General features: G+C 48.1%; 1 protein-coding gene across 1 annotated transcript in view; it reads right to left on the bottom strand.

The window, feature by feature from the left end:
• LOC311107269 (TGF-beta receptor type-2-like) overlaps nt 1-7929 on the bottom strand; it is a gene marked incomplete at its 3' end in the record, with an annotated part of 56730 nt that extends 48801 nt beyond the window's left edge. Inside the window, exon 1 of the mRNA XM_084149750.1 lies at nt 7652-7929. Within this exon, the coding sequence (XP_084005876.1) occupies nt 7652-7733 (82 nt within the window). The 5' untranslated portion in view covers nt 7734-7929. The remainder of the gene's footprint in view (nt 1-7651) is intronic.
• Between the last annotated feature and the right edge of the window lie 11407 nt (nt 7930-19336).

Here is a 19336-nt window from a genome sequence, read left to right as displayed (position 1 = left end):
GGAGAACCCTTTTTGGTTCCAGGTAGAACCCTTTTTGGTTTCATGTAGAACTCTTTTGGGTTCCATGTAGAAACTTCTCTGTAACCACAAAGGGTTCTTCAAAGGGTTCTCCTATGGGGACAGCCAAATAACTGTTTTAGGTCCTAAATAGCACCTTTTTTTCTAAGAGTGTGGCCGGCCACCACGAGGAGAAGACAAGACTAATATGGTCAAATAAACAAATACCCAGCAGCCACTTGGAGGATCCCTGACCCCTTCTCTCTTCTCCTCATCTACTCCATAAATAGATGTTTGGGAGCTCTCTCTCTCTTCTCTCTCTCTCGCACTGCATATATCTGTTGCTCTCTCTCTCCCTCTCTCTTCTCCCTCCCTCTCAGATCTCTCTCTCTCTCTCTCTCTCTCTCTCTCTCTCTCTCTCTCTCTCTCTCTCTCCACTCAGAGTAGAGGCCGCGAGAGGTTACTGTAAACATGGGCTCATATTCACATCCCTCCCTCCCTCTCAAAAGGCCATGACAGAGTAAGCCTGACCAATCTGTAGTCCCTTAAAACTAAATAAAAGCACTGACAGCAGGTCTATGAGGTCAGGTGTCCATGCAGCCCAGTGTATAACAACAGTAGTTATACAACAGGTGGGTCTAATCCTGGACACTGATTGGGTAAAACTGCATTCCAGCCGGTGTCTATTCCACAAGATACCACCTGCTAAATCTATGACGTTAAAATGCCTATTTACTCTGTTCCATCTCATTGTGCAATCCACTGTCTCTTTAACCCAGTCAGGCACTTTATAAACTTGATCTCCACTGTAAAAAGCATCCAGACATTATCTCCCATTTCTTTGAGACTAGCAATTGGTTTTCAATAGCGGAGATTTGTATAAACCTTGCTGTCTGTCTCTCTGATATTTGCAACATTGTTTCAATATTGAAATTCAATCTCCAGCTGTCCCATAGTAATGAACGTGTAGGGGTCGGGAGTTGGGACGAGACAAACAGGCAGGCAGCTTTTCTCAGCCAGTCGAAATCATTAATTAGCATCATGTTTATGGATATATACAAATTAATGTCAATAGAAAACAGGTAAAATGAAATGCAGCTATTTTGCTGTCTTTCCAGTTTCAGTTTGAAGTGAATGTGTTAGCTGTGTTGTTGGCTAGCTCCTCTGAACAACAGTGTCCGGATGAGAGAGCACATGTTCTATGCCAGGTGAAATCGTGCATCAGTAGCTCATTGTTATGGATGTATCCAAATAAATGTCACTAGAAAACAGCTTAAACAAATGGTAATTGATTATGGTCATTGCAGTTAAATACCATGTTTTCTGCACTAAAGTATGTAGAATATTGGCCTGTTGGAAACTACAGCTCCCTACTACATCGCACAGATCAGGCTCGATCTGATTTATCCCTAGAGAAAATGCAAATTGACTCACAGAAAAAAAAACGAACAGAATGGAATTCAAATAAGTTAAAAAAATAATCTAAATGTCAGTTCATCGCTCAGCACAAGAGAAGAAGAACATACAGTGTTCACTGGAACACATTTAAACACCACCAGTCAAAACCACTTAGGAAATGTTTGATTACAACTTTGTTAACTAAAGAGAACCAACCCCAAACATTGTTTTTAAATCTATATAAAGCTGTTGGGTATAGCTAACAGGGCACCACATACCAACAGGACACCACTAGCTAACAGGACACCACTAGCTAACAGGACTCCACTAACTTACAGGACACAACTAGCTAACAGGACACAACTAGCTAACAGGACACAACTAGCTAACAGGACACCACTAGCTAACAGGACACCACTAGCTAAAAGGACACAACTAGCTAACAGGACACCACTAGCTAACAGGACACCACTAGCTAACAGGGCACCACATACCAACAGGACACCACTAGCTAACCGGGCACCACTAGCTAACAGGACACCGCTAGCTAACAGGACACCACATACCAACAGGACACCACTATCAAACAGGACACCGCATACCAACAGGACACCATATACCAACTGGACACCACTAGCTATTAGGGAACCACATACCAACAGGACACCACTAGCTAACATGACACACCTAGCTAACAGGACCCCACTAGCTAACAGGACACCACATACCAACAGGACACAACTAGCTAACAGGACACCACTGGCTAACAGACATACCAACATGACACCACTAGCTAACAGGACACAACTAGCTAACAGGACACAACTAGCTAACAGGACACCACATACCAACAGGACACCACATACCAACAGGACACCACATACCAACAGGAAACCACTAGCTAACAAGACAACACATACCAACAGGACACCACTAGCTAACAGGACACCACTAGCTAACAGGACACCACTAGCTAACAGGACACTAACAGGACACCACTAGCTAACAGGACACCACTAGCCAACAGGACACCACTAGCTAACAGGACACCACATACCAACAGGACACCACTAGCTAACAAGACAACACATACCAACAGGACACCACTAGCTAACAAGACAACACATACCAACAGGACACCACTAGCTAACAGGACACCACTAGCTAACAGGACACCACTAGCTAACAGGACACCACATACCAACAGGACACAACTAGCTAACAGGACACCACTGGCTAACAGGGCACCACATACCAACAGGACACCACTAGCTAACAGGACACCACTAGCTAACAGGACACCACTAGCTAACAGGCTACCACATACTAACATGACACCACTAGCTAACAAGACAACACATACCAACAGGACACCACTAGCTAACAGGACACCACTAGCCAAAAGGACACCACTAGCTAACAGGACACCACATACCAACATGACACCACTAGCTAAAAGGACACCACATACCAACAGGACACAACTAGCTAACAGGAAACCACATACTACCAGGACACCACTAGCTAACAGGACACCACATACCAACAGGACACCACTAGCTATCAGGACACCACATACCAACAGGACACCACATACCAACAGGACACCACTATCTAACATGACACCACATACCAACAGGACACCACTAGCTAACAAGACAACACATACAAACAGGACACCACTAGCTAACATGACACCACTAGCTAACAAGACACCACTATCTAACAGGACACCACATACCAACAGGACACAACTAGCTAACAGGACACCACTGTCTAACAGGGCACCACATACCAACAGGACACCACTAGCTAACAGGACACCACTAGCTAACAGGACACCACATACCAACAGGACACAACTAGCTAACAGGACACCACTAGCTAACAGGACACAACTAGCTAACAGGACACCACATACCAAAAGGACACCACTAGCTAACAGGACACCACATACCAACATGACAACACTATCGATCAGGACACTAGCTAACAGGACACCACTAGCTAATAATAATAATAATAATAATAATAATATGCCATTTAGCAGACGCTTTTATCCAAAGCGACTTACAGTCATGCGTGCATACATTTCTTTTGTGTATGGGTGGTCCCGGGGATCGAACCCACTACCTTGGCGTTACAAAGCCATGCTCTACCAGCTGAGCTACAGAGGACCATGCTAAATGGACACCCCTAGCTAACAGGACACTAACAGGACACCACTAGCTAACAGGACACCACATACCAACAGGACACCACTAGCTAACAGGACACCACATACCAACAGGACACCACTAGCTAACAGGACACAACTAGCTAACAGGACACAACTAGCTAACAGGACACCACATACCAACAGGACACCACTAGCTAACAGGACACCACATACCAATAGGACACCACTAGCTAATAGGACACCACATACCAACAGGACACCACATACCAACAGGACACCACTATCTAACAGGACACCACATACCAACAGGACACCACTAGCTAACAAGACCACACATACCAACAGGACACCACTAGCTAACAGGACACAAATAGCTAACAGGACACCACTAGCAAACAGGACACCACATACCAACAGGACACAACTAGCTAAGAGGACACCACTGGCTAACAGGGCACCACATAACAACAGGACACAACTAGCTAACATGACACCACTAGCTAACAGGACACCACTAGCTAACAGGACACCACATACCAACAGGACACAACTAGCTAACAGGACAACACTAGCTAACAGGGCACCACATACCAACATGACACCACTAGCTAACAGGACACTACTAGCTAACAGGACACCACTAGTTAACAGGGCACCACATACCAACAGGACACCACTAGCTAACAAGACAACACATACCAACAGGACACCACTACCTAACAAGACAACACATACCAACAGGACACCACTACCTAACAGGACACCAATAGCTAACAGGACAACACTAGCTAACAGGACATCACATACCAACAGGACACCACTAGTTAACAGGACACCACTAGCTAACAGGACACCACTAACTAACAGGGCACCACATACCAACAGGACACCACAAGCTAACAGGACACCACATACCAACAGGACAACACTAGCTAACAGGACACCACTAGCTAACAGGACACAACTAGCCTCCCGAGTGGCACAGTGTCTAAGGCACTAGCTAACAGGACACCACTAGCCAACAGGACACCATTAGCCAACAGGACACCACTAGCTAACAGGACACCACATACCAACAGGACACCACATACCAACAGGACACAACTAGCTAACAAGACAACACATACCAACAGGACACCACTAGCTAACAGGACACTAACAGGACAACACTAGCTAACAGGACACCACATACCAACAGGACACCACTAGCTAACAGGACACCACTAGCTAACAGGACACAACTAGCTAACAGGACACCACATACCAACAGGACACCACTAGCTAACAGGACACCACATACCAACATGATACCACATACCAACAGGACACCACTAGCTAACAAGACAACACATACCAACAGGACACCACTAGCTAACAGGACACCACTAGCTAACAGGACACCACTAGCTAACAGGAGACCACATACCAACAGGACACAACTAGCTAACAGGACACCACTGGCTAACAGGGCACCACATACCAACATGACACCACTAGCTAACATGACACCACTAGCTAACAGGACACCACTACCTAACAGGACACAACTAGCTAACAGGACACAACTAGCTAACAGGACACAACTAGCTAACAGGACACCACATACCAACAGGGCACCACTAGCTAACAGGACACCACATACCAACAGGACACCACTAGCTATCAGGACACCACATACCAACAGGACACCACATACCAACAGGACACCACTATCTAACAGGACACCACATACCAACAGGACACCACTAGCTAACAAGAGAACACATACCAACAGGACACCACTAGCTAACATGACACCACTAGCTAACAGGACACCACTAGCTAACAGGACACCACATACCAACAGGACACAACTAGCTAACAGGACACCACTGGCTAACAGGGCACCACATACCAACAGGACACCACTAGCTAACAGGACACCACTAGCTAACAGGACACCACTAGCTAACAGGACACCACATACCAACAGGACACAACTAGCTAACAGGACACCACTAGCTAACAGGGCACCACATACCAACATGACACCACTAGCTAACAGGACAGTAGTAGCTAACAGGGCACCACATACCAACAGGACACCACTAGCTAACAAGACAACACATACCAACAGGACACCACTACAACAGAATCCAGCCAGATGTTAAGACAGCTAAATTTTAGAGAGATGTGGTACTGTATGAGCTCTTAGCGACTTCCTACACACACACATGCACGCACACACGCACACACACACAAACAAACACACACACACACACACACACACACACACACACACACACACACACACACAGAGTGATCTGGTATTATAGGAGCTCTGAGCAACTTACTGTGGAGGAGGAAGGCTTGGTTTGTATCAGCACAGTGTGTGTGTGTGTGTGTGTGTGTGTGTGTGTGTGTGTGTGTGTGTGTGCGCGCACGTGTGTGTCTGTGACACAACATAGGATGCTTGCCGGGTCGCACAGTTCGCTAGTATGTGGGGTTTCCAGATTGAAAATAGGCCTTTCCGTGGGAGGAGAGAAGAGGGGGAAGAGAGCAGGAGAGGAGAGGGGGAAGAGGGGGAGAGGGGGAAGAGGCCGAGTGGAGGAGAGGGAAGAGGAGGAGAGGAGGAGAGGAGGAGAGAAGATGGGGAAGAGGAGGAGAGGAGAGGGGGAGGTGGAGGAGAGGAGGAGAGGGAAGAGGAGGAGAGGAGGAGAGGAGAGGGGGAAGAGGAGGAGAGGAGGAGAGGAGAGGGGGAAGAGGAGGAGAGGAGAGGGAAGAGGAGGAGAGGAGGAGAGGAGAGGGAGAAGAGGAGGAGAGGAGGAGAGGGAAGAGGAGGAGAGGAGGAGAGGAGGAGAGGAGAGGGGGAAGAGGAGGAGAGGGGAAAAGGAGGAGAAGAGAGGAGACAGGGAATGAACAAACAACCAGAAAGGAGGGTAGAAGGAATCACAACGACCATGTTAATAACAATAGAATCTCTGCTTACTACTACATTATAACACCCAGGATGTTATCATGCTGAATGTCCTACAATGACAACCCATGTTAATAACAATATAATCTCTGCTTACTACTACATTATAACACCCAGGATGTTATCATGCTGAATGTCCTACAATGACAACCCATGTTAATAACAATAGAATCTCTGCTTACTATTACATTATAACACCCAGGATGTTATCATGCTGAATGTCCTACAATGACAACCCATGTTAATAACTACAGAATCTCTGCTTACTACTACATTATAACACCCAGGATGTTATCATGCTGAATGTCCTACTATGCCAACCCATGCAACATCACACATGCAGACCCTGTACACAGGTTCTCTGTGTACAGGGAGGTAGGGGAATGCAGAGATGGGATGGACCAGGGTTTATTTACACGGCATACTAAACACCTATGATTGCAGAGTGAGTGAAAATGTGTAAACACACAGTCCAAGGTAATGTTAACAAACAAGCATTACACCAAGAGAAAAGTGGTAAAAGGCTGGATGCATTATTGGGTTGATGTGTTATACAAATACTCTGCACTAAACGGTGCATTATACCACGTGTAGCCTAATAAAGTTCCATGCATCAGATAAACGGTAAACAGACATACAGATGGGTGGATAAATGTCATTTAAGTCGGCTATAGCCTAGTATATATAAATATCGTATTTATTTTTCTAATGATATTATCTAATGATATTATATTCTTCTTCTTCATCTTCTTCTTCATCTTCTTCTTCTTCTTCTTCTTCTTCTTCTTCTTCTTCTTCTGCTTTTTCTTCTTCTTCTTCTTCTTATGATTATTATTATATTCTAATGATATTATCTAATGATATTATCTAATGATATTATCCTAAAATCCTGTTTTGTGGAAGTGTCACCTGTTGCGCTGTACTGAAGGTACATGTTAGTAGCGCACATACCAATAGCTCATACAGAGTGTTTTCAAGTTATATTTATTTTAATTGGCAAACATTAGGCTAGTCATGACAAAGTTAATGTATCTAATTCATTTTCACGGTAAATGACAGGTGTTCACGTCACTGCAAAACTCGTAGAAGTGTCAAGAGGATGAACTTCAACTTTAACTCACCCACTCTGCTCGGTTCCAGAACGGATATAAACAGGAAAGGTATCGTGCACCACCAAAGTAAGGAAAATCCACGTTGCTCCATGACTGTAAATATATTTTCCACAGTTGTTGATTAAAATGTATCCCGCTTCTATATAAAGTTTAATAGAGAGAAAGCTTTGTGGAAGTCAAGAATGCAGCGTTGAAAGTTTGAGCCGCGCTTTGGGAGAGGCAGACTCTCTCCACGTAACACCCTTCTCCAGCGCAGCTGTAGACTCACTGCTGAAGAATCTCTCTGTGAATGCAGAGTGCACACTACGTTGAGTCAGAGCATGGAGGTGGGTTCTCTATCGCGAAACAGGAAATCTTTTCAAAGGCAGGACTTTTTCCACCCTCTCTCCTTCCCTCGCACCCCATAGTTTTACTCAAACCTGTAATTAAACACCTAACATTGAGGGCGGGCCTATGCAAACTCATAATACGATTATGTTTGAGTAAACAAACATGAGGCGAGATATGATCTGCCATAACATAACAAGAACATTATTTATGATACACAGCTTTAGATTAAAATGTTTGATACATAATCCTACTAAACTACTACCTATAAGTATGTTATTATACTGTATCAATGTCAATATGTGATCTGGCAATGCTTTGATATAACTTTTATTTTGAGGAGAGAGTGAGAATAGAGAGTCAGAAAGAGAGTGTCAGCAAGAGAGAGAGTCAGAAAGAGAGAGAGTCAGAAAAAGAGAGGGGGGAAAGAGAGAGAGAGAGGGGGAAGAGAGAGAGAGTCAGAAAGAGAGAGAGTCAGAAAGAGAGAGAGTCAGGAAGAGAGGGGGAGAGAGAGAGAGGAGGGAGAGAGAGAGCTAATGTTTTAAATTCTAATCTCCTGTGTATGGTATGTCTAAAATCAGTGCAGAGACAGACAGAGACACAGACAAAGGGACATATTTCGGTCCAGTTGTTAGGGAGTCTTTTATCAAACAGGGCTGGTGCAGATCTCGGCAGATATGAAGCACAAACCACAGCAAAACAGAACAGAACAGACAGACAGACAGACAGACAGACAGACAGACAGACAGAGAGAGAGAGAGAGAGAGAGAGAGAGAGAGAGAGAGAGAGAGAGAGAGAGAGAGAGAGAGAGAGAGAGAGAGAGAGAGAGAGAACCTCTTCTTCACAGACAGGTCTGAACATGCTCTCCTCTGAACACTTTTGGAACAAGGCAACCAGGCCAACAGCCATGCCTCCTACCACCATACTGACCAGATCCACTATAGCTCCTACCATCATATCTACCATACAGATCATACTGACCACCTCTACTATAGCTCCTACCATCATATCTACCGTACTGACCACCTCCACTATATCTCCTACCGTCATATCTACCATACTGACCACCTCCACCATATCTCCTACCATAATATCTACCATACTGACCACCTCCACTATATCTCCTACTATCATATATACCATACTGACCACCTCCACTATAGCTCCTACCATCATATCTACCATGCTGACCACCTCCACTATAGTTCCTACCATCATATCTACCATGCTGACCACCTCCACTATAGCTCCTACCATCATATCTACCATGCTGACCACCTCCACTATAGCTCCTACCATCATATCTACCATGCTGACCACCTCCACTATATCTCCTACCATCATATCTACCATGCTGACCACACTGTACATACATGGAAAGAGAGGTCTGGATGAGGCACTAGTGCAGTAGGAGACTTGGAAGTATGTTGTAAGAGAGAGTTACAGTCAAATGTACTCACTACTAGTCACTACTTCATAAAGTATTATTTATTAGAAACCGACAGTTCCCGGTATGTGAGATCTTCCCCACTCCGAGCAATGTTCGGTTTAGAAAATACCAGTGAGCTGGGTGCATGTGTGGAAATCAGTGTTTTTACTTAATGTTCAACACCCAAATGGACTGTTTACTGCTTCTCTATGTTAGCTTATGGTAATAGTTTGCAACAGACACTGAATGATGGATGAGCTCTGTGCAAGTATGATGATGATACATTTCTGGTATCAACATCCTGGTGAGTTAGTGTGTGTGTGTGTGCGTGTGTGTACTGGAATCCCTGGCCAAAAGAGCTTTTATGAAAGCATCCAGTTATAAGTTAACACCATTATTTAGCCAGACTGTCAGCGATACCACCAGCCCAGCCAAGCCGTACACACCCACACACACACACACACGCACACGCACACACACGCACGCACGCACGCACGCACGCACGCACGCACACACACACACACACACACACACTCGTACACAAAGGCATGTATACTGTATACCGAATGTATAGTGCATTCGGAAAGTATTCAGACCCCTTGACTTTTTTTTAACGTTACAGCCTTATTCTAAAATTGATGAAATTGTTTTTTCCCCTCATCAATCTACACACAGTACCCCATAATGACAAAGCAAAAACAGAACAACAACAGAAATATTACATTTACATAAGTATTCAGACCCTTTACTCAGTACTTTGTTGACGCACCTGTGGCAGCGATTACAGCCTTGAGTCTTCTTGGGTATGACGCAACAAGCTTGGCACACCTGTATTTGGGGAGTTTCTCCCATTCTTCTCTGCAGATCCTCTCAAGCTCTGTCAGGTTGAATGGGGAGCATTGCTGCACAGCTATTTTCAGATCTCTCCAGAGATGTTCGATCGGGTTCAGGTCCGGACTCTGGCTGGGCCACTCAAGGACATTCAGAGACTTGTCCCGAAGCCACTCCTGCGTTGTCTTCACTGTGTGCTTAGGGTCGTTGTCCTGTTAGTAAGGTGAACCTTCGCCCCAGTCTGAGGTCCTGAGCGCTCTGGAGCAGGTTTTCATCAAAGATCTCTCTGTACTTTGCTCCGTTCATCTTTCCCTCGATCCTGACTAGTCTCCCAGTCCCTGCCGCTGAAAAACATCCCCACAGCATGATGTTGCCACCACCATGCTTCACCGTAGGGATGGTGCCAGGTTTCCTCCAGATGTGACGCTTGGCATTCAGGCCAAAGAGTTTCATCTTGGTTTCATCAGAACAGAGAATCTTGTTTCTCATGGTCTAAGAGTCCTTTAGGTGCCTTTTGGCAAACTCCAAGCGGGCTGTCATGTGCCTTTTACAGAGGAGTTGCTTCCGTCTGGCCACTCTACCATAAAGGCCTGATTGGTGGAGTGCTGCAGAGATGGTTGTTCTTCTGGAAGGTTCTCCCATCTCCACAGAGGAACTCTGGAGCTCTGTCAGAGTGACAATCGGGTTCTTGGTCACCTCCCTGACCAAGGCCCTTCTCCCCCGATTGCTGAGTTTGGCCTGGCGACCAGCTCTAGGAAGAGTCTTGGTGGTTCCAAACTTCTTCCATGTAAGAATTATGGAGGCCACTGTGTTATTGGGGACCTTCAATGCTGCAGAAATGTTTTGGTACCCTTCCCCAGATCTGTGCCTCGACACAATCCTGTCTCGGAGCTCTATGGACAATTCCTTCGACCTCATGGCTTGGTTTTTGCTCTGACATGCACTGTCAACTGTGGGACCTTACATAGACAGGTGTGTGCCTTTCCAAATCATGTCCAATCAATTGAATTTACCACAGGCGGACTCCAATCAAGTTGTAGAAACATCTCAAGGATGATCAATGGAAACAGGATGCACCTGAGCTCAATTTCGAGTCTCATAGCAAAGGGTCTGAATACTTATGTAAATAAGGTATTGCTGTTTTTTTATTTGTAATAAATGTGAAACATTTTCTAAAAACCTGTTTTCACTTTGTCATTATGGGGTATTGTGTGTAGATTGTTGAGGGAGAAAATTAATTTAATCCATTTTAGAATAAGGATGTAACGTAACAAAATGTGGAAAAAGGGAAGGGGTCTGAATACTTTCCAAATGTACTGTATTTGTGTCTTCCTGTGAATTCATATCAAAGACTGTCTTCTTGTGAAGAGTGTTTCAACACAGACCACTGACTTTAGTCTAATCAAACAGGCTTTTCAGAATTAGAGATTGAAACACACACACGTGAAAAAAAAAAAATATATATATCACACGAAATGTTCCCAAGTCAGACGTGGTTTTCAGACACATGTGAAGTTTCACATTTACATTTTTTTCCCACATGAAAAATAATTGTAAGGAAATAATTTCCCCCTTCAGCTACATCTGGTCTCCCATCCAGGGACCAACCAGGACCGGCCCTGCTTAGCTTCAGAGGTATACAAAGCAGTGGGATGCACGGTGCTATGTTGCTGGAATAATTGTGTCAAAATTTACAACTGGAAAAAAGGCAGCGAAAGCAAAGGCCAGGGTCAGGGTCCCTTCCAATGAGAGGGAAAATTGCAGGAAAGAAGGAGGCATTTTATTAATTTGCGTTATCATTTTTTTAAAAGTCACTGAAAAAAAATGTGGGCATCCATTTACAATTCATTTGCTCTCGCATTTAAACAATTATTTCCTTGCAATATTTTGTTTCGCTCTCAACACTTTGGGGTTTATGTTTTGCTTTCAATACTTTGGGGTTTATGTTTTGCTTTCAATATCATTCTTTTTGTTTGCAATACTGAGATTTTTTTTCTCGACTTAAGAAGTTTTGCTTGATATTAATGGCACAAAAGTAACTCACTCATTAGAGGATTGCACTGTGGATGCAAGGACTGACCATCCATGAAATCAATATTATAGTGTGATAGTGTGAACCATGTTTTATATTGATTGTTTCATTTTCACTTTCACATGTGGAATTGCAAGTTCACATGTGAAGAATAATCACGTGAATGTTTTTCACATATGAAACTGCAAATTAGATGTTTTACATGTGATTGTTTTTCACATGTGAACTTACAATTCCACATGTGAAAGTGAGATTTTCTTACATGTGAAACTGCAGATCCGATTCTCACGTGAACGTTTTTTTAACATGTGAAACCGCTTCCCCTGTCCCCCCTCTCCTCTTCCCCTGTCCCCCCTCTCCTCTTCCCCTGTCCCCCTCTCCTCTTCCCCTGTCCTCCCTCTCCTCTTCCCCTGTCCCCCCTCTCCTCTTCCCATGTCCTCCCTCTCATCTTCCCCTGTCCTCCCTCTCCTCTTTCCCTGTTCCCCCTCTCCTGTTCCCCTGTCCCTCCTCTCCTCTTCCCCTGTCCCCCCTCTCCTCTTCCCCTGTTCCCCCTCTCCTCTTCCCCTGTCCTCCCTCTCCTCTTCCCCTGTCCTCCCTCTCCTCTTCCCCTGTTCCCCCTCTCCTCTTCCCCTTTCCCCCCTCTCCTCTTCCCCTGTCCTCCCTCTCCTCTTCCCCTGTCCCCGTCTCCTCTTCCCCTGTTCCCCCTCTCCTCTTTCCCTGTCCCCCCTCTTCCCCTGTCCTCCCTCTCCTCTTCCCATGTCCTCCCTCTCCTCTTCCCCTGTCCCCCTCTCCTCTTCCCCTGTCCCCCCTCTTCCCCTGTCCTCATTCTGGATGAGTTGTAGGGGCTTAATGGCACAGGCAGGGAGCCCAGCCAACAGCGAGTTGCAGTAATCCAGACGGGAGATGACAAGTGCCTGGATTAGGACCTGTGCCGCTTCCTGTGTAAGGCAGGGTCGTACTCTCCGAATGTTGTAGAGCATGAACCTACAGGATCGGGTCACCGCCTTGATGTTAGCGGAGAACGACAGGGTGTTGTCCAGGGTCACGCCAAGGCTCTTTGCACTCTGGGAGGAGGACACAACGGAGTTGTCAACCGTGATGGCGAGATCATGGAACGGGAAGTCCTTCCCCGGGAGGAAGAGCAGCTCCGTCTTGCCGAGGTTCAGCTTGAGGTGGTGATCCATCATCCACACTGATATATCTGCCAGACATGCAGAGATGCGATTCGCCACCTGGTTATCAGAAGGGGGAAAGGAGAAGATTAGTTGTGTGTCTGCGTAGAAATGATAGGAGAGGCCATGTGAGGATATGACAGAGCCAAGTGACTTGGTGTATAGCGAGAATAGGAGAGGGCCTAGAACTGAGCCCTGGGGGACACCAGTGGTGCGGAGACAGATTCTCGCCACGCCACTTGGTAGGAGCAACCGGTCAGGTAGGATGCAATCCAAGAGTGAGCTGCGCCGGAGATGCCCAGCTCTGAGAGGGTGGAGAGGAGGATCTGATGGTTCACAGTATCAAAGGCAGCAGACAGGTCTAGAAGGACAAGAGTAGAGGAGAGAGAGTTAGCTTTAGCAGTGCGGAGAGCCTCCGTGACACAGAGAAAAGCAGTCTCAGTTGAATGACCAGTCTTGAAACCTGACTGGTATGGATCAAGAAGGTCATTCTGAGAGAGATAGCAAGAGAGTTGGCTCAAGAGTTTTGGAGAGAAAAGAAAGAAGGGATACTGGTCTGTAGTTGTTGACATCAGAGGGATCGAGTGTTGGTTTTTTGAGAAGGGGTGCAACTCTCGCTCTCTTGAAGATAGAAGGGACATAGCCAGCGGTCAAGGATGAGTTGATGAGCGAGGTGAGGTAAGGGAGAAGGTCACCGGAGATGGTCTGGAGAAGAAAGGAGGGGATAGGGTCAAGCGGGCAGGTTGTTGGGCGGCCGGCCGTCACAAGTCGCAAGATTTTATCTGGAGAGAGAGGGGAGAAAGAAGTCAAAGCATAGGGTAGGGCAGTATGAGCAGGACCAGCAGTGTCATTTGACTTAACAAACGAGGATCGGATGTCGTCAACCTTCTTTTCAAAATGGTTGACGAAGTCATCCACAGAGAGGGAGGAGTGGGTGGGAGGGGGAGGAGGATTCAGCAGGGAGGAGAAGGTGGCAAAGAGCTTCCTAGGGTTAGAGGCAGATGCTTGGAATTTAGAGTGGTAGAAAGTGGCTTTAGCAGCAGAAACAGATGAAGAAAATGTAGAGAGGAGGGAGTGAAAAGATGCCAGGTCCGCAGGGAGTCTAGTTTTCCTCCATTTCCGCTCGTCTGCCCGGAGCCCTGTTCTGTGAGCTCGCAATGAGTCATCAAGCGACGGAGCAGGAGGGGAGGACCAAGCCGGCCGGGAGGATAGTGGACATAAAGATTCAAAGGATGCAGAAAGGGAGGAGAGGAGGGTTGAGGAGGCAGAATCAGGAGATTGGAGGGAGAAGGATTGAGCAGAGGGAAGAGATGATAGGATGGAAGAGGAGAGAGTAGCGGGAGAGAGAGAGCGAAGGTTGCGACAGCGCATTACCATCTGAGTTGGGGCAGAGTGAGTAGTGTTGGAGGAGAGCGAGAGAGAAAAGGATACAAAGTAGTGGTCGGAGACATGGAGGGGAGTTGCAGTGAGATTAGTAGAAGAACAGCATCTAGTAAAGATGAGGTCAAGCGTATTGCCTGCCTTGTGAGTAGGCGGGGACGGTGAGAGGGTGAGGTCAAAAGAGGAGAGGGGTGGAAAGAAGGAGGCAGAGAGAAATGAGTCAAAGATAGACGTAGGGAGGATGAAGTCACCCAGAACTGTGAGGGGTGAGCCATCCTCAGGAAAGGAACTTATCAAGGCGTCAAGCTCATTGATGAACTCTCCAAGGGAACCTGGAGGGCGATACATGACAAGGATGTTAAGCTTGAATGGGCTAGTGACTGTGACAGCATGGAATTCAAATGAGGAGATAGACAGATGGGTCAGGGGAAAAAGAGAGAATGTCCACTTGGGAGAGATGAGGATTTCTGTGCCACCACCCCGCTGACCAGATGCTCTCGGGGTATGCGAGAGCACATGGTCAGACGAGGAGAGAGCAGTAGGAGTAGCAGTGTTTTCAGTGGTAATCCATGTTTCCGTCAGCGCCAAGAAGTCGAGGGACTGGAGGGTAGCATAGGCTGAGATGAACTCTGCCTTGTTGGCAGCAGAAAGGCAGTTCCAGAGGCTGCCTGAGACCTGGAACTCCACGTGGGTGGTGCGTGCAGGGACCACCAGGTTAGAGAGGTAGCAGCCACGCGGTGTGAGGTGTTTGTATAGCCTGTGCGGAGAGGAGAGAACAGGGATAGACAGAGGCATAGTTGACAGGCTACAGAAAATGGCTACAATAATGCAAAGGAGATCGGAATGAAATGAACTAAACATCTGGGAAAGGAGAGAGCGGGGACTCCCTCACTTACGTTTCACTGAAACACCCAAATATAACTCTCCCAACTTCCACCTCAGAAACTATAATTGTTGTAAACTACAGCGGTTCAATGTTTTCTAGGAATAGACTAACTTAGTTTATTCAGCTAGCTAACTTGGTACAGTATTCTTCCGTGAAAATCGTCCAGGGCACCTAGTCATATGACGCCACAGCCAACTAGCATGCCGGACTCCAACAACACGGTTTAGCACCAATACTCGGCCAAAACAAATCACCAGTGTGTCAACAGGCCAAGCAGATCATTCGTGTTCGTGTCTAACGTTGTGGGTTAGTCCCGACAGCTTGAGCGAGTCCGTCGTCAACTTATTCAGCCAGTTAGTTAGCTAGAATAGTTAGCATACTAGCTAGCCATTGCTTTCAGACAAAGAAGAAACCCGTCCTCCCATGGCACGAACACACAGAGAGAGCCAAGCTAACGTTAACTAGTCACCCATGTCCCGAATTCCCTTGAACGACTCTGGCTACCAGTATGTAAAAACAAAACACAAATGTAGGTTATAACTTACCCCTAGCAGCTACTGTTAGCTAGCCAAGTGCAAAGCTAGCCACTGAATTGACTCAGCCAGTTCGCGTCTGTTCGCTAGGTCATTCCAGCTATTGTTTACTAGTAGCTATCCAGGTAGCAACAAGCTAGCTAAATTTCAAGCACAGTAGCCACTTAATACCTAACGTTAACGCTTCAGACAATGAGGTTAGAAAAACAGCTGAATGGTAGGCATTATTGTATGTAATTATTGTAGGCAGCTAGCTGGCGTAATTACAGGTATTCTCAGGCGTGAAACAACTATCCACAGTTGCTAATAGTTACCAGTAGCTACCTGCCAGCTAGTCCAGGTAGTGGGTTAGCTAGCTTCGTGCTTCACCGGGCTCACCCGAATACAATGCTAACCTACAATAATTACATACAACAATCCACGATAACTACCTACAATACCTAACTACAATCTAAAGACATAGTTTAAGTTTTACTCGACAAAGCCCAAACTATGTATATAAGCCATATAAGCCAAGCTTACCTCCCGCCAGAGAGAGACACAACCTCACCCGACGACGACGACGACAATCACAAGTCTCATGTGATATTAAGCGATATTACACAGTCTTTGTTTGGACCAAAGAAACTAGGAGTGGCCGACACTTTGCCGAAGTCGTTAATCTTCTAAGGCAGCATGACATGGTGATTCCTATCAGGGGTTGTCAGATTGGAGCCGTGCGCTACAGGCCAGCACAGTGGGAGCTCTAGATATACAGCTGGTACACTTATACAGCTCTTCCCCTGTCCTCCCTCTCCTCTTCCCCTGTCCTCCCTCTCCTCTTCCCCTGTTCCCCCTCTCCTCTTCCCCTGTCCCCCCTCTCCTCTTCCCCTGTCCTCCCTCTCCTCTTCCCCTGTCCCCCTCTCCTCTTCCCCTATCCCCCCTCTCCTCTTCCCCTGTCCCCCCTCTTCCCCTGTCCTCCCTCTCTTCTTCCCATGTTCCCCCTCTCCTCTTCCCCTGTCCTCCCTCTCCTCTTCCCCTGTCCTCCCTCTCCTCTTCCCCTGTCCCCCTCTCCTCTTCCCCTGTCCCCCCTCTTCCCCTGTCCTCCCTCTCCTTTTCCAATGTCCCCCCTCTCCTCTTCTCCTGTCCTCCCTCTCCTCTTCCCCTGTCCCCCTCTCCTCTTCCACTGTCCTCCCTCTCCTCTTCCCCTGTCCCCCTCTCCTCTTCCCCTGTCCTCCCTCTCCTCTTCCCCTATCCTCTCTCTCCTCTTCCCCTGTCCTCCCTCTCCTCTTCCCCTGTCCCCCTCTCCTCTTCCCCTGTCCTCCCTCTCCTCTTCCCCTGTCCTCCCTCTCCTCTTCCCCTGTTCCCCCTCTCCTCTTCCCCTGTCCCCCCTCTTCCCCTGTCCTCCCTCTCCTTTTCCAATGTCCCCCCTCTCCTCTTCTCCTGTCCTCCCTCTCCTCTTCCCCTGTCCCCCTCTCCTCTTCCACTGTCCTCCCTCTCCTCTTCCCCTGTCCCCCTCTCCTCTTCCCCTGTCCTCCCTCTCCTCTTCCCCTATCCTCTCTCTCCTCTTCCCCTGTCCTCCCTCTCCTCTTCCCCTGTCCCCCTCTCCTCTTCCCCTGTCCTCCCTCTCCTCTTCCCCTGTCCTCCCTCTCCTCTTCCCCTGTTCCCCCTCTACTCTTCCCCTGTCCCCCTCTCCTCTTCCCCTGTCCCCCCTCTCCTCTTCCCCTGTTCACCCTCTCCTCTTCCCCTGTCCTCCCTCTCCTCTTCTCCTGTCCTCCCTCTCCTCTTCCCTTGTCCTCCCTCTCCTCTTCCCCTGTCCTCCCTCTCCTCTTCCCCTGTCCCCCTCTCCTCTTCCCCTGTCCCCCCTCTTCCCCTGTCCTCCCTCTCCTTTTCCAATGTCCCCCCTCTCCTCTTCTCCTGTCCTCCCTCTCCTCTTCCCCTGTCCCCCTCTCCTCTTCCACTGTCCTCCCTCTCCTCTTCCCCTGTCCCCCTCTCCTCTTCCCCTGTCCTCCCTCTCCTCTTCCCCTATCCTCTCTCTCCTCTTCCCCTGTCCTCCCTCTCCTCTTCCCCTGTCCCCCTCTCCTCTTCCCCTGTCCTCCCTCTCCTCTTCCCCTGTCCTCCCTCTCCTCTTCCCCTGTTCCCCCTCTCCTCTTCCCCTGTCCCCCCTCTTCCCCTGTCCTCCCTCTCCTTTTCCAATGTCCCCCCTCTCCTCTTCTCCTGTCCTCCCTCTCCTCTTCCCCTGTCCCCCTCTCCTCTTCCACTGTCCTCCCTCTCCTCTTCCCCTGTCCCCCTCTCCTCTTCCCCTGTCCTCCCTCTCCTCTTCCCCTATCCTCTCTCTCCTCTTCCCCTGTCCTCCCTCTCCTCTTCCCCTGTCCCCCTCTCCTCTTCCCCTGTCCTCCCTCTCCTCTTCCCCTGTCCTCCCTCTCCTCTTCCCCTGTTCCCCCTCTACTCTTCCCCTGTCCCCCTCTCCTCTTCCCCTGTCCCCCCTCTCCTCTTCCCCTGTTCACCCTCTCCTCTTCCCCTGTCCTCCCTCTCCTCTTCTCCTGTCCTCCCTCTCCTCTTCCCTTGTCCTCCCTCTCCTCTTCCCCTGTTCCCCCTCTCCTGTTCCCCTGTCATCCCTCTCCTCTTCCCCTATCCTCTCTCTCCTCTTCCCCTGTTCCCCCTCTCCTCTTCCCCTGTTCCCCCTCTCCTCTTCCCCTGTCCTCTCTCTCCTCTTTCCCTGTCCTCCCTATCCTCTTCCCCTGTCCCCCTCTCCTCTTCCCCTGTCCTCCCTTTTATCTTCCCCTGTCCCCCCTCTCCTCTTCCCATTTTCCCCTCTCCTCTTCCCCTGTCTCCCCTCTTCCCCTGTCCTCCCTCTCCTCTTCCCCTGTCCTCCCTGTCCTCTTCCCCTGTCCTCTCTCTCCTCTTCCCCTCTCCTCCCTCTGCTCTTCCCCTGTCCCCCGACTCCTCTTCCCCTGTCCCCCTCTCCTCTTCCCCTGTCCCCCCTCTTCACCTGTCCTCCCTCTCCTCTTCCCCTATCCTCTCTCTCCTCTTCCCCTGTTCCCCCTCTCCTCTTCCCCTGTTCCCCCTCTCCTCTTCCCCTGTCCTCCCTCTTCTCTTCCCCTTTCCCCCTCTCCTCTTCCCCT

The sequence above is a fragment of the Coregonus lavaretus genome (assembly GCF_964263955.1).
Source record: "Coregonus lavaretus genome assembly, chromosome: 3".
Lineage (NCBI taxonomy): Eukaryota > Metazoa > Chordata > Actinopteri > Salmoniformes > Salmonidae > Coregonus > Coregonus lavaretus.
Note: the sequence above shows the minus strand (reverse complement) of the source record. Positions and strands in the feature narration are given on the sequence as shown.